This window comes from Condylura cristata, unplaced genomic scaffold (assembly GCF_000260355.1).
Source record: "Condylura cristata isolate star-nosed mole 26May11 unplaced genomic scaffold, ConCri1.0 scaffold00002, whole genome shotgun sequence".
In the NCBI taxonomy this organism is placed as follows: domain Eukaryota; kingdom Metazoa; phylum Chordata; class Mammalia; order Eulipotyphla; family Talpidae; genus Condylura; species Condylura cristata.
In genome coordinates, this window is record NW_004567103.1 from 13,288,397 (window position 1) to 13,304,025 (window position 15,629).

General features: G+C 55.0%; 1 protein-coding gene across 4 annotated transcripts in view; it reads left to right on the plus strand.

Annotated features, from left to right (window-relative positions):
• Positions 1 to 11,345, plus strand: part of TNS1 (tensin 1) — a 186,514-nt gene extending 175,169 nt beyond the window's left edge. For 3 of the 4 annotated variants that reach the window (XM_012726524.1, XM_012726516.1, XM_012726537.1), the window contains 7 exons: positions 584 to 676; positions 1,372 to 1,449; positions 2,681 to 2,752; positions 3,387 to 3,555; positions 4,290 to 4,358; positions 4,750 to 4,782; positions 6,835 to 11,345. In XM_012726524.1, coding sequence (XP_012581978.1) covers positions 584 to 676; positions 1,372 to 1,449; positions 2,681 to 2,752; positions 3,387 to 3,555; positions 4,290 to 4,358; positions 4,750 to 4,782; positions 6,835 to 6,979 — 659 coding nt within the window. In that variant the 3' untranslated portion in view covers positions 6,980 to 11,345. Of the gene's footprint in view, positions 1 to 581; positions 677 to 1,371; positions 1,450 to 2,680; positions 2,753 to 3,386; positions 3,556 to 4,289; positions 4,359 to 4,749; positions 4,783 to 6,834 lie in introns of those variants that run through there. The other variant, XM_012726530.1, reaches the window with a different exon arrangement.
• The last annotated feature ends 4,284 nt before the right edge of the window (positions 11,346 to 15,629 follow it).

Sequence of the window (15,629 nt, forward strand, 5' to 3'; positions counted from 1 at the left end):
AGCGCGAGTTCGAACCCTGGCCAGGGAGTGACCCACATGGCGTGGCAGCCCTCTCCTGACCCTCCCGCTGCTCCCTCAGCAGTGTATTTCAGTCCATCTGCCCGTCCTGCTCCCCACTCTGTCCCTGGTGAGTCCTCTCACCTTCTGCACCTCTGGCCTATACCCCAGTTCTGTATGTATAAATAAATGAATTTTTAAAAAATAAAATAAAAAAGGTAACCCTACTTCTGCCACTGTCTCTGTGGCTCTGGGCTTCTCCAACCCTGAGGGGCCAGGAGGGCCTGGGACTGGGCAGCTCTCCATTCTGGGAGCTGACCCCTGTTAAGTCACACTCTACTGCAGAGCCTGCCTTGGGCTTGGTGATGGCTGTGGTCAGAGGATGGGCAAGCAAGACTTCTCTGACTGTGCTTGAATTGCCTAGAAGGGCAGGAGAGGAGTGGCAGAGTCTCACTCCCCATTCTGGCCCTATTATCTCCATGACGGTTTCTCCCATTTCAGCCTGCCCCCTGGGCGATGGAGGGTGGGGTGTGGGGAGGGGATGCCATGGCAGGTGACTGGTCTCAATTTTCCTCTTCATTCTCAGGCGACATGACTCATGAGCTGGTGAGGCATTTCCTGATAGAGACAGGCCCCAGAGGTGTCAAACTCAAGGGGTGCCCCAACGAGCCAAACTTTGGTGAGTTGCCTCTCACCTCCTGCATGCTGTGCCTACCCTCTCCCTGCAGTCTCCGCCTGTCCCACTCCCCCGAACCCCGTGCAGCTTCTCTCAGGCCCCTTTTCAGAGCCACAGCAGAGAAAATGAACAGGCTTCTCACTTTCCCCAAGTTCCCTCCCATATTTGTCCTGCTGCACTGAGACACAAGGTCGCTGTCATCTGAACAACAGTGGCAGTCTTTTCTGTGCACCTGCATGTGAAAGCCACTGTCTAGAGACTTCTATTCCTCCTGGTCTTGTGATAGTCATGCCTGGTAGGTGTTACAGGTCCCCACTTCACATGTGAAGAAACTGAGGGTTGCAGAAGTTAGACTGAGCCAAGAACACAGAGCTAGTGTCGTGCTCCCTTAGAGCCCTCCATTTGCTAATACTTCGCTGCCCTGTCCGGAGAAGGACCCCGGCAGATGGACTTAGGGGAGGGGTTGGGAGGAACCGTTTGTGAAATGGGCAAATTGGGACTCTAAGAATCCCTTCCCCTGGATCTTTCCAGCAGAGAGGGGGAGGACTAGGCTCTGTTGGTGGGAAGGTGCAAGGTAATAAAGAAGCTGAAGGTCATCAAAGAGGGGTGGGAGGGTCATCAGGGGGTGGGAGGTGGCTTCCTCATTGCAGGCCTGAGTTACTCTCCGGAACTTGGTGTCTCACGCTCTTTTCCTGCAGGATCCCTGTCTGCCCTGGTCTACCAGCACTCCATCATCCCATTGGCCTTGCCCTGCAAGCTGGTCATTCCAAACCGAGGTAGGACCCTGAGACCCTGTCCCTCCAAACATACCCTTAAAGTCTCCTCTGAGTTTCCATCTTGCCAGCTTGCTGCGCTAGAACATGGGCGGGGGCAGGGGTGGGTTGGCGGGGAGGGGCGCAGGACTCAGGTCTGTTCGCCAGTTATGTGGAAACTTGAAACCACACTTCTTTTTTTTTGTTCTTTTAAAACAGAAGGAAAACTTCATTAAAAAACCAAACTCCAGCAGCACACATAATTGACTTGCCAGATTGTCAAGCACAAATGGCCCACGGGAGGGGAGTATACTGAGTCTGGGCTTGAGGTCTCGGAGCTGGGAACCTGGATGCCTTCCTCTGACCCTAGCTGTTCAATAATAGGATATTCAAAAGTACCCCTGGGACTTTCTCCCAGCCTCTTCCTCCTCCTGGGGTTATGCCCACACATAAAACCTCCAATATTATTGGATAATTTCTATGTGTGCAATTCAAGTCATTGAATTATTAATGATAATTGGCCAGCATTATTAGTTTAAAAGTTCAACTACAACTTAAATTAGCTTCAGTAATTTAATTTAGATGCTCATTAAATGATAATCTTATAGCATTTACCAAAGTAGTTCAGCAGTTCCAAAGCTGGTTGAATTTAAATTTCTACCAGTGGTTCTCAAGATCGGCCCGCCTGCCTGCATCAGCACCCCTGGAACTTATTAAAGATGCAAATATTCTCAACTCTACCTAGAAGAGACTCTGGTGTACAGTCACTGTAAAGTGAGAAATGCTGGTATGAACAGTACCAGGTCTTATTAAAGCTGAAGTTATAGCTGTGCCACTTTAAGGGATTAAAGAATTGGGGCATTTATTGAATGGCACAGAGACGCAACATAAAACACAGACCACAGCAGCATCAGTTGTCCATCGAAGTCTTGCTTACGTCCAGCCTTGGGCTGACATGCATTGGGACAGCGAAAAGCCCAGTGCAGTGGGCACTGTCCGTCATCATCCCAGTCCTCCAGATGCCCACCAGTGCTGGGGTGAGGGCCTGGGCCCTGCTCTGTTGGACTCCAAAGCACGTAGCCAGTGTGTTGGCTTCTTCAGTCACCGTGAAGCATTCACAGTGGGCGCACTCTGCCAGGGCCTCTGGGAAAAGCAGTGTCCGTTGCTCAAAGTAGATGCAGAATTCACCCCAGGCTGGCCCCTTGTGCTCCGGTCCAACACTACATTTTTAGATTAAATGAAATGTTTGTCTCAGACCCCACAGATGACTGCAAGGACAGTGCAGGCCCTGCCAACTCAACCACTGATCTGCTGAAGCAAGGGGCAGGTGAGTGGCCCCGGACACTGGATCGGCCCCAGCCTTTCCTCTGCCCTGCCCTGTCCGCTCCTTCAGCTGCAGGCTGGACATCTCTCCCAGACCCTCATGAGGCTGTGTGGCTGGCCCCGTGACCTGCGCCTGCCATGCAGTTCACCTGCTGTCTTCTCCCTGGCGAGTGGGCTGGGGCAAGGAGGAGGCAGATGGACTATGGTCGAGGACTGTGGGGGTCTCATGGTGGGTGTGGTGCGGTCACATACACCTGCAGGGTATGATCCTGCCCCTCTGAGTCATATACAGTGTTGAAAACCAGTGACTCAGTTTAAAAACAATTGTGTGCAGGGGGGTCCTCCCTGATGGCTAGGGTTTAAGTCTCAGCACGATGATCACTGTGGCATGAGTTTGATCCCCAGCCAGGGAGGTCACCCACATATGGCTCAGCAGACCTCTCCTGTCTCACCAATGCTCCCCTCAGCTGTGTATTTCAGTAGATCCATCAGTTCTGTTCCCCACTCAGTCTCTGGTGAATCCACTCACCTCCTGTACCTCTAGCCTACAGCCTCGTTCTTCTACATAGAAAAAAAAAAATGTGACCTGGGATATCATCCCTATCCCACACCCCTGATCTTGTGTGGTTTTCTTCCAGCCTGCAATGTGCTCTTCATCAACTCTGTGGATATGGAGTCACTCACTGGCCCACAGGCCATTTCTAAAGCCACTTCGGAGACGCTGGCAGCTGACCCCACACCGGCTGCCACCATTGTCCACTTCAAAGTCTCTGCCCAAGGAATCACATTGACTGACAACCAGAGAAAGTAAGATTCTTCTACCTGCTTCTGTGCTGGGCTTTGCTTATGTTATGTGATGCGTCTCTCCATTGCCTTACTACGCACCGTCGACTCACGTCACGCACCTCTCTCTACCCACCCGCTCACCTTTCTGCCTTCCATACTCCATTCCTGCATCCGTCCACCCACCTATCCATTCAGTCACTCACCTGTCCACTGTCTACCCACTCACCAGTCAATTCGCCCCTTCTTCCACCGGCCTATCGTCTGTCCATCCATCCTCTTAACCACCCACCTAGTAACTGACTCCTCCCTTACTCCCATCCATCCACCATCTCTCACCCCCCTCCCTTCCCTGCGAGGCTTTCCTTCTCCCCGTTTATTTCTTTACCCACATATTTCCACTCATCTTCCCATTCACCTATCCATCCATCCTTCTGTGAATATGCCTGCAGGGGATAAACATCTGGCACAGAGAGCCTTCTAGAGCAGAGCCTTTCCCTTTATTCCTCCTCCAGGCCCCCTCTCCTGCCCTTCCTTCCTTCTCCTGGCCTCTGGCACTTGGGCCTTGTCTCTGATGCATCTGTCTGCCCTGTGCCTTGCTTTTGTCCCCAATGTGAGCATCCTGGGCTATCTCGCACGTGAGGGTGACTCTGTGTAGGCCCACGACAGCCGCAGACAGTGGCCAGACTTGAAGATGAAGGGTCGCCAGTGCCCCTGCCAACACTCACTGACTGTTTTTGCGATGTCTGTGCCCACAGGCTTTTCTTCAGACGACACTACCCCCTCAACACCGTCACCTTCTGTGACCTGGATCCACAGGAGAGAAAGTAAGTGTCTGGGGGACTCCTTTCCAGTCAGCACTGCATGACGAGCGTGTGAGTGTGTGTCCTTGGCTCGCCTCGGAGCCTGCCCGCGTTGGTGGGAGACATACAATGCGTTAGGCATCTCTGAGTTTTCCCATTGTGAATTTGGAGCCTCTGTAGGGATGCAAATGTCACACCTGCCCCTCTCTGCTGTGACCCTGACCCTGACTCTGACCCTGCATCTCCTCCTCTCCCTCCCCACCCCCAACAAAGTGCTGTGAGAAGCAGGCGACAGTGTTCTCTCCATCCTGGTGCCTCTGATGGTCTTCAGAGACCCCACCCCTTGGAAGCTGGGTGCTGGTGGGCCCAGGCTCCTGTGGAGTGCGGGGTGTAGCTGTGCTCTTTCTCTCCACAGGTGGATGAAGACAGAGGGTGGTGCCCCTGCTAAGTAAGTGTGGCTTCTTCCCCAGCCAGCTGGCTGGCCTTGGGGGCGGGGGAGCAGGGGCAGGTTGAGAATCCGGGACCAGCAGGTAGGTGAGGGCCTTTGTGCCAGGTTGCTCAGCTCTGGAGCGAAACTCGCCCAAGCAGCCAGCGGCAGCTGCCCATCCTTTTTGCCTTCTCTGGGGGTGGTCAAGCAGCAGGACCTGGGGAAAGGACAGAAAGGTGAGAGTTTTATTGGAGGCTGTGGGGCAGGAGCGGTTTAAATGATCTTTTTCTAGGCCCCTCCTGGCTTCTTTGACTCCTGTTCTTACTGTTTTGAAGTAGACCTCCTTCCTCGTCAGTCTAGATTCTGGAAGTGGCCCTGGGACCTTTGGGTGGATTCTCCCACCCATTCAGCATTTCCTAAATGCCTCTGCAGAGCTCAGCCCTGGGAGGGTTCAGAGGGATGAGGGTACTGATTCTGCCCTCAGGAGGCCTGACGTGGGCATAGTGGATATGACGCATGTATAATGAGCATTAACGTGCTTCGGTGCTTTTCAAACTGTGTTTCACGCAATCCTGGGACTCTGAGATTGTAACTGAGCTGTTGAGAAGAGAAGAGGGGAAAACCATGCTACTATTAGCAGTTGCTTATCAGCCTGAGCCAGTTGAAAGGTTGACCCAGGAGGGTATATACGGCCATCTCAGAGCTGGCTTCAAACCCACCTCAGCCCTCTTCTGGGTCACAGCATCACTAAGGTCTTCAGATCCTTCTGTGCTCTCACCACTGGGCCCTGCAAGGGGACAGACACCCAGAACAGAGTGGCCCCAGACCTGGAATTGTTCTCTTTATTCAGTAGTTCCGTTTTGTGTTAAATTTCCTGCTGATGTAGCCTTGATGGGCCAAGGGGCAGAGGCCCAGGGGGTCCCACTCATCAGAGGCAGGAGCCTTACACCCCACATCCTTGGGGGAAGAGAAGAGGTGTGGGTGTCGTTTAGCTGTAGCCATGACAGAAGTGAACATCAGGGCAGACTGGCAGTGCTGGCTGGGCCCACCTGGCAGTGGGCAGTCAGGGTGGACACGCCCTTGGTCCGCAGCCACTATTTCACTCTGCCCTTACTCCCCACACTGCACCACAGACCCCCAAGCAGGCCCAGGACAGGCATTCTCGGGGCTGAGCCCTGGGCCTAGGCTTTTCCCCGGGGCAGACCATTGTCCCAGATCTCTGGCCTGATTGTTCCCAGCTCTGAAACAAAGTTGGGGAGAGCAAGCTGTAGGAAATGCTCTCTCTCTTTCTCTCTCTGTGTGTGTACATGCAAGGCAGGCCCAGCTTTGCTAATTTTAGCCGTCGTGGTCCAGTCCGAGTGAGAGGGGTTTCCATTGGAATCTCCAGCTGTCCTGATTTCCCCATCTCGCTCTAATTAGCAACGTGCCGGCTGGGAGGGGACCTGCGCTCACATTCTGTTCTCTGCTCTCATATTTTTAACTCTGTTTTGCACAGAGAGAATGTCAGGTCACTCTGGTCTTGAAGCTGGGAGGCGGTTGGGGGAGGGGATCAGGTGTGGGGTCTCCTCCTTTTAAGCCCAGGAGAACTGTGTGTATGTGTGTGTATCTGTGCCTTTGGGGGAGAGGTGACCCCTTGTCCTTTTGTCTTCCTGACCTTTCTCAGGGCGTCTGGGGAGACCAGCCCTTGGACAGGCGTGCATCACTTTATTCCTTTGCTCATGTGTTATGTGTAAGAGCAGTCGGGTAGGGGCGTGGCCGGTAAGGACTGAGAGAAGCTTGCCTAGGAATGTCTTTTTATTTTTGGTCTCGTCCCCTCTCTTACTGTTCAGTCTTGTCATCTCACCTCCAGCTTCTCTTCCCTGCTCGAATCCCATGGCAGCTTTCTGCCTACTCACAAAGTGACAGTGTGGCCTCCAGGACTTGTCTGTGGCCATTCGCCAACTCAGAGAGATACAGAGGCGGGGTGGAGAGAGGCTGGCCTGAAGATCAGCTTGCTCACCGAGGCAGCGGCTCAGGGCCTGGGTCCCCTGCCCTGTCTCCCCTCATGCCTGTCACCCTCTCCTGCCCCTGCAGGCTCTTCGGCTTTGTGGCCAGGAAGCAGGGCAGCACCACGGATAATGCCTGCCACCTCTTCGCTGAGCTTGATCCCAACCAGCCCGCCTCCGCCATCGTCAACTTCGTCTCCAAGGTCATGCTGAACGCCGGCCAGAAGAGATGAGCCTCTTGCCCAGGGCCGGGGCATTGGGGAGAGGACCCCATGAATTCTGACCATTCTTGAATCCGGAAGGAGGACTTTGGGCCAATTTTGGAGAAGGAGAGAAGAAAGTGCAACGTGGGGAGAGGGAAGTGAATTGCAGAGGGGAGGGGAAAAGAAAGAGAAAGAAAGACAAAGATGGAGGAGAATAACTAGGATTCCCCTGATGAGGTGGATTCTGCGAAACTCCCAAAGCCTCCCACACCAACCAGGTCTGCCTAGCTCCTCCTGCCCACTCCGAGAGGATGGAGCTCCTCAAAGGAGACAGAGCCAGTCTCCTTGGGGACCCATATTTAGGGGTGGCGGGGGGTGTAGAAAAACTCTGTCTCTCGAACCCAACTATTCTGCAAAAGGAAATCAAGTTGAGAGCATCTTTTTCTGGCCAACTCTAGGGTAGATAGCCAAACCCGAAGAGACTGCACAGACATGATGTGGGGGGACTCCTGCTTCTGAAAGTATCTCAACCGAGGTGCCTAAGGTCCTTTAGCCTTGCCTCTGATGGGTAGTTTGTGGGGGAGTCGATATGGGGTCTACATATGTCTGCACCCACACCTCACGCTGATTTCTGTTTGCCTCTCAGCTAGAATGAGAAACAGGTCTGCTTGTCCACGTCCCACTTGTTTGCACAGACATGTGCAAACTCTCCAAAGATTAGCATAGGGGGTGATTGGGCAACAGGAGTGGACATAAGTGCTCTTCCCCAGGGACACCCATGATTATGGGTGACCAGCTCTCTCTCTCTTGGTCTCAGTGCCTGCACACGCGCACGTCTAAGTGTCATCAGCCCCTTCCTGACCAAGGCCTCAGCAGGAGTGGGGCCGCTCTTCCACCTGTCCTCTACCACCGGGGTGCTCGAGTATTGGTTTGAGAACTCAGAGACATGTGCTCATAGCTTCGGGGAAGAGATCCTTCAGGAAGAGTGGCCAGTGCGCTGGGGCATCTGCCCCGACAGCTGGTGGCCAGTGGCTCCCGCCAGCTGCCAGCCGCAGCCCATTAGACCAGCCTTAGGTCAGATGTCTGCATGCTGCCTTTTGGGGTGTTGGGATGGGGCTGGAGGCTGCTCTTCCCTGCCCTGTTTTGTCCTGCAGGGTCCCCATATTGGAGCACATCCTGGGGAACCAACTTCCAGAAGCCCTGCCTAGTGAGGTTCAGGGGAGCAGCCTGCAGCCTTGTGCTCCCCTCTGCATGCATTTTGGGGTCTGACTTTTTCCCTAGGTTGCCCAAAGCCATATTAGCAGACCTTTGGGGGCTGCTGCATATACATGACACAGCCTACCCACAATGCCAAAACCTGGCTGTTTTTCCTCTGCCTTGGTTTCTCCGGCAGAGCAAGCCACCCAGAAGCAGAGGACAGAAAGCATGCATTTTTAGGCCAAAGGGCTGAGATTCCGCTTGGGCAATTGGGAAGACCCGCGATCATCACCCAAGAACTCTAAGCTGGAATGGAAAATTCACCGGGACTCTGTTCTTGAGTGGCCTCTTGAAGCCTATGTCCCCCCGCCCGTCCCCGACCCCCCCCTTAGAGAGGCGTTGTACTGATATATAAATATATATAATATATATGTGAGACATACTGACAGAATCTGTAAGCTAATAAAATATAAGAAAAGGTTACAAAAAAAGAATAGGTAAATTGACCAGAAGTATTTATTGTTTTCCCATATTTGCGTTGTTGCCTCCCAGGCATAAACCAATTCTTGTCCCTTTTCTTCCGTCTCAGCGCAGCCTGAAATGTAGAGGGCCTTGATGCTTGCAGCAGCCAGGGCTCCTTGCTCTCTGTGGGGCTCAGTGGGGAGGGGTGCTTGTGTTCCATTCTCTTGCCCCCTGACTTTCTGGCAAGCCCGGAGCTGGCATCTCTGAGGTGGGAGGGAGCTGCCCCTCACCTCAAGCCCCACAAGGGGGTGCCTGTGGGGGCCTGGGTGCGTGCGTGGCAGACATGAGTGACGTGTGTTCTTGTGTAATTTTTCTCCTCCAAGAAGCTGCATCTGCGTGGACGTTGTGTTTCAGGGAGCTGGAAAGGAGAGTTTCTGCGGGAGGTCAGGGGCAGCTCCCTGCCCCCCAAGGTTGTTCTTGTTCTTGGTCCCACCAAAATACTCTTCCTTCTGAGACGTTCAAGCCTGATGCCCCCTCTCCTCATGCCTTACTTAACCCCAGCTCTCTCCTGGATTAAGGAGACATCCCCAAACTTTCCTTTGTAAATATCAGACTCTCCCTCTGGACAGCCGTCCGGGACTCCTCTGCTCCTGGCCGGAAGTCCTGTCTCCCTGGAGGCGGACTCCATGGTGGCCCTGCCCATGTCTGAGGTTGCTTTCACCAGGTGTGGCTGGTGGTTCCGCCCTGGCCTGGTCCCTGTGGGGGCCCAGGGCAGGGAAAGCTGTCCACTCCCTCCCTGGCCGCCTTCTGGAAGGAGTCTATTTCCTAGAGCTCGGCCTTTCTGGAAGGATGAGGAGGACGGGCTGGGTGTCCCAACCCCCACAGCGGCCCCACTTTGGGCCTGACACTTGTGGGGACCATTCTTGCCTCCGTGTCTCACAGGTGAGCCTGTGTACGTGTGCTCCACAGCTCTGCACGTGCACACACACACACACACACACACACACACGCAGAGCACTACAGTATATTCTTGCCAAAGATTCCTTTAAAAGAAAGCACTTTCAATAATTTTGTTGTTGTGTAAATGTTTATCCTTTCTCCTTCCCCTCCATCAACCTTTTTTGCTGATGTTTATTGTTGGAGCTGTTTGTTAGCCAGGAGAATGCTGTCTGGTCTTGAAGATAGACTGGGTGGGGGAGGGGGAGGGGGCTGAGAGTTGTTGGCACAAAAGGGTGGAAGAGGCATGTTCAGCCTGTGGCAGCCCCTAGGCTCAGGCCCCAGCCTCAGGCACCACCTCCCTCTACTGTCCCGGTAGGCCTCTGACCCCTTAGCTGTCTGGAGGGAGGAGAGCAGGAAAGTGACCGTCTCTGATTCACTCAGTGAGAGCCACGTGGCTCTTCCCAGGTGGAACAAGAGGAAAAGACTGGGCGCAGGAACAATGGAGAGGCCACTTCAGGGCGAGGCAGGGAGGAAGTTAGCTGTTTGATCAACCTCCAGGGGTGACTGGAGCGCCCCTGCCCTGTGGTCCCCGTGGCCTGGCTCCCTCATGTACGCAGGTGTTTGAGGGATGGCGACAGCTTGTCCTAGGTTGGCGAAAGGCTTTCTGATGCCCTTCCAGCTGTCTCTCCAGCAGCTCTGAAATTGTGTGGCCTGCCAGGGTTTCTCCTGCCCTGGACTTTGAAAAGTGCCTGGCTGTGGTAGAGGCAGGCAGGATACCTTAGTAGTAGGGCCTGGGGGCCATGTGGCTGTAGGAGGGACACGTCCTTCCGGCAAGGGGCTCCCAGGACGTGAGGGCATTCTGCCCACTCGGCTGGCTGCTGGCAGGGGCACGGGGTGTCAGGTGGGACAGATTCTGGGCTCTCACTGTCCACCCTCCACCCCTGCCTTCCTGGTCTTCTCCCTTTGTTTGTTTTCTTCCAGCTTCCCGACCTGGGCAGGTCCTGCACTCCTGAGGACTTCCTCTGCCCTTGCATGTCCCCACACTCCGGTCCTTGGAGAGGTGGGGGGCTGAGTGTCCCAGCCACTCGCTGTTCACCTAGGCCCAGGCCCCGGGGTCCTGCCTGGAGTCCCCTGGCCAGTGGTAACAGGATGTGAGCGCATGTGCAAGTGTGGGTCTATGAGTGCATTTTGCCTGTCTCTGAGGACTCAGGTTGGGGTGGGTGGGGCAACGGGACATCAAGTTCAGTGTCACCCAGCAGCAAAGGCGTCAGGAGGTGGTGAGGTCCCCACTGTGGAGAGTCAGTGTTGGGGGTGGCGGGGACGGGTCAGCAGCCCCATGGGGTGGGGGTCCAGGTGCCCCTTCCTTGCCGCACCTGGGCTCCTCCCTGTAGCAAGCTAGCTGTAGAGGGACGTCCCAAGCTTGTTTCTAATCAGTGTTAAAACCGTTTGAGACTCTCCTGTGTGGGCGTGTTGGTTTGCGTGTGTGAGAGTGAGTGAGCGCTTTCTTGGGTGTGCTGTGGCTCCCTGTTCCTTCCCTCTACTATGTCATTCAAAAACCGTTAGAAAAACAGAATAGCCCAGCGCCCTCCCGCCCCTGGCTGTGTATTTATATAGATGGAAATGTACTTCCTATTTTGTATCGATGCCTATAACCGCTGCCACCTGTATAAACCTTGAACTCGCTACTTACCCAGGAGATGAATGTATTGTGCACTGATGCGCCCTACTCCTGTCCAGCTGCATCGTTTCTTTGTGATCCATTGTATGGCTTTATAAATGATAAAGTGAAAGAAAAATCCATGCCTTCTCTAGCTGTGTTGCTTGCTACGGGTCCTGCCAGCTCTCTGGTGGGCAGAAGGGGGCATCTCCCCGGCTGCTGGTTTGTGAGGGGCTTCATGGACACCTCTGGAGATGATGCCCTGAGTCCTCCCAGCAGCTTCCTTGCCATCCGGCTCTCGGCCCTGGTGACCATGAGTATCTCATCTGGACTTTTCGCCGGAAGAGCAACTGAAACTGGCTTAAAGGAGGGGAAATGACTCACAAGCCCAAGAAGCCACAGCTGGAGCCAGGCTCACACTGGAGAACCAGGGATTTGTCTCCATCACTCCGTTCTGAGTTGGCGTCCTCAGGTGCTCTGCTCTACAGTGGCACCAACAGATGCCCCAGAATATGGCAACCCCAGCAGCATGGCAGCCTGTTAGGCAAGCACGTCTTATCTTTTGATGTTTCCAATGACAATCTGGGGCAAATGTACACTGGCTATAAGACACCCTGCTTGGGTTAGTTGGTTCATTCTGGATGAGGGTCGGGAGGTGGAGTGCTCAGGCTGGTCCCTGAAGGGGTGAGGTTTACAAGGCAGGAGCAGTTGAGGCTGTCGGCGAGGTCTCTGGAGTCTGCAACTCAGGCCTGTGGCTCTGGGTCGGTTCCTAGGGGCTCAGCAAGTCTGGGCCCGTATCCACCAAGGGGTGCCTACTCTGCGCAGGGTTCTCTGGATGATGGGACCCAATTTGAGATCCCCATTGTGCTTGCAGGGGGGCTCGGGGTTGGGGGTGCTCAGGTTCTTTTGCAGGGCTTGGTAGCTCCTGGAGCCACAATATAAAACATCATTTGAAAAATACTCACCGACATAGCATTACCAAACACTGCTGCATGTTAACATCAGTAGGAGTCAGTGAGAAATGATGAGCTAGTCTAAGACAAGATTGGCGAAGAGTGACATTGGCAGTTTTTAAAACCTCAGTTCTCTCTGCTTCTAGGAAACCACACGTGTGTACCTCTGGAAAAGCCTACTGTGTACTCGTGAGGAAATGAATGAGGAAGACAAGTCACAGCTTAGTTTTATGAAAACAGTTTTGGAAGGGGTTCCTGAAAATAGGAAAATCGTTCCTGAAAGGGTCAGGAGCCCCTGGGGTCCCCAGTTATACTGTGAGAACTGCTGTTTCGTAGGCACGACACACCTACTGCGTGTTGGGTGTTGTCGTGTCTGGTCTTCCCAGCGATGCACAAGGTCGGTGTCACACTAGCCAAATGACAAGTGGCCAAATGACTAAGGAAACTGAGGCCGTGACAGACCATGTATTTTGCCCCCAAGGCCTGCTGCTGGTGACTGCTGGTGACTCCTGGCACTCAGCAAACCTTGTAGGTGTCCGAGGCTACTGACGCAGGTGTGCTGTTCCTCTCACACACGGCCCAGTGAGTGAAGGAGGTCCCCACCCCCATTTTACAGATAAGGAAACCGAGGTTCAGAGAGGCTAAGGGGTGGTGCAGCTGTAAAGTGGCAGGGCAGACCCGGGTGAGCTGACTCCAGTCCATACCCTTCCTAGCTCACGTCTCTCTCTGCAACTAGGGTTGTTCTAGAAGGAAGAGAGACACTGATGAATAACAGGGCAGCAGGAGACCAAACTAGGGCACTGGTCGGGAGGGGGCCAGGGGCCTGGGTCGGCAGGCCAGCTTCCCTGGGGAGTGGACCAGGGCTCCTGGTGTGAGATGGGGAGGGCACCTTCAGATGCCATCTGGCTGTGGCGTGATGCGACTACCTCAGGCTGAGCCTGGATGAGACAGGCCAGAGCCTGGGAGCTGAGGGGCTTTGAGGGGACTAAGTAGCCAGGCAGGGGTCCCCCTGTGCTGCTTGTTCCTGAGGAGGAGGGACTGGGCTGGGGCTGCACTGAGAAGCTTTGGATTGGGGGGGCTGAGAAGTCAAGACACAGCTGATTCCACCTGAGTCCCAAGGGTCTTTTCCTAAGTGCACAGTGCGTTCCACACTCTGTTAGCAGGCAGGTCACTGAAAGCTTCCTAGAGAGCAGCGCCTCTGACCCCTCTCCAGCTGGCAGGCCAGAACCACATGTCATACACTCCGCAGCCCCCCAAACCCAGCAACCTTCATGCTTGCTGGGACGTACCCAGCTGCGAGCAGAGCCCAGGGCTGCTTAGCTCGAAGACTTAAATGCAGCCCTGGCGTTGGGCGTCCCTGGGCTTGGGCGCCCACATTGCAGCCTGGAACGCTGGTTCTATCGGGCCTGTGGGTTGTAAACACAGTCCAGCCTCAGAAGAAGCAAGAAAAGGGGTGGTGAAGGCAGGAGGGGCAGGAGAAGGGGTGGGGTCTTGGCCAGGATTCTCTCCCCTGCTGGGCCCTGCCCCAGGTGGGCCTATGCAGGGGTGCACAGGCCTGGGTGTGGTGGGGTAGGGAGGCCGAGAGGAACCTATGAGCAGGAGGAAGTGTGTGCGGCCGGCCCTCCCCCCAAGTCCTCTGAGGATGGGGGGGGGGCGGTCACTGGCTGTCTCTCGCCTCAGGAGCAGAGTCCACCAGTGGTTTAACAAAGCCCCAGCTGGAAAGGGCCTCACGGTTGGTTCCTCCTCCTGCACCCTGGGCCCTGGAGCAGGGCTTTGTGGACACCGTCCCTCTGGGAGCCACAGGACCTAGCAGGGAGGACAGTGGGGCCTGAAAGAGTCAACCCGGGGGCCCCGGAATTTCTCCTTGTGGGGAGTGAAATAAAACCCTGCCTTTCTCTTTCGAAGAACTGGATTTTCCTCATTAGTTGCTGAACATGACTAATGAGTGCTTAGCAGTTTCTAAGGAATCCAGAATGGGGAGTGGAAGGGGCTGTCCTCACTGCGCTGGAGACCAGATAGCGTCCCCCACACACACGTGTGAGCCCCCACCTCCGCTGGCTGTGTGTCCATGTAGGTGTCTCTGCTCCCCCCTTCTTCCCACTCAAATGCTTGTGTTCCTCTGACTCAGTCCTGCAGGGTCAGCTCACCCACGGGGCAGGGCTGCGGGGCTCATCAGCAAAGGGCCATGAATGAAGGCGAGGAGTGCCCGAGTCTCGCCCAGCAACCCCAGGGTGGCCCTGGTGCTCCTGGACACAAGATGTGAACAACAGCGGCGGGAAGGAAGGGCCAGCAGCTGAGCCCGGAGGATCCAGGAGAGCCCGGCTGTGGGAAAGAGGCTGGGGCGCTGGCTGGCTCCTGTCCGTGTGTCGTGGGGACTGGAGCAGCATCATCCCCTAGCTCCACGCTGTTGCCATTGGGGGCTGCAGTGCGGTCTGAGGTGGAGGGAGCTGTGGGCAACAGGAAGAGCTGCTTTGGGGGTGGGGGTCAGCACTCTGTCATGTCCCTGCAGGTGTTAGAGCCAGGAGCATGGGGCTGCAAAGGCCCCTTCTCCCTCACCCTGGGCTGAGCTGCAGGACAGCCTAGAACAGCCTCCCGCCAAGCCCACCCCAAAGATCCAGACTCCGCTAGGCTGAGAGTGTGGCCTCAGGACCGGTCATGGCCGGGTTTGGTCTGGGCTTGGCTGGCGCCTTGGGGAAGCGGTTTCCCCTCTGGGCTCTAGTTGTCCCATCTGTGAAATGGGACAGCACGTCCTCCCAGGCTGTGAGAGGACCGAGAGCTCTGGCATGAGCATGGCCCTACTGGTGGGGCCTCCTGTGGGACAGGCCCGGCCTTGCCTGTCCTGTGCCTCTCGCCTCCTCGGCACCATCTCCTCGGCCTCTGGAGAGACTTGGCAGCAGAAAGGAGCTGTAGCGGAAAACCGAACGATATTGATCTCGCTGGCTCCGGGCTCCAGACCACAGCGCTTGGGGATGGTGGTGCAGCCGCCTCCGTGGCTCCAACATTTATGGGGTTGGAAAGATCATCTTTGTCCATCCAGACCGGATGTCCGGGTCCCTCCTCACAGCCTCTGCCCCATGCCAGGGTCGGGGCCTGGGAAACCTGGGAGTGCCCATCCCCACCCCAGACCCTGCATTGCTGCAAAGAGACTGACTGGGCATTCCCTGGTCCCTCCTTGGGGCTGTCAGGAGCAGGGGATTATGAGGAGAACTGGAGGCCACGAGGGAGAGATGGGGAAAACCTCCACTCATGAGGGTTTACAGTTGGCACAGATCTTGGGGTAAGTCAACTAAAGAGTCAATCAATCTGCCAGATATTTATTGAGCAACCACTATGTTCAGACTTTGTACATGACACTGAGAAATACCTGGTTATTTGTTTCCTTGGCATTTGGCTCTAAGAACAATGGGGAAGGGAAAGCTGGGAAACATACCAAGAATATAAGTCTATCTGTCTATCTATCTATCATCTATCT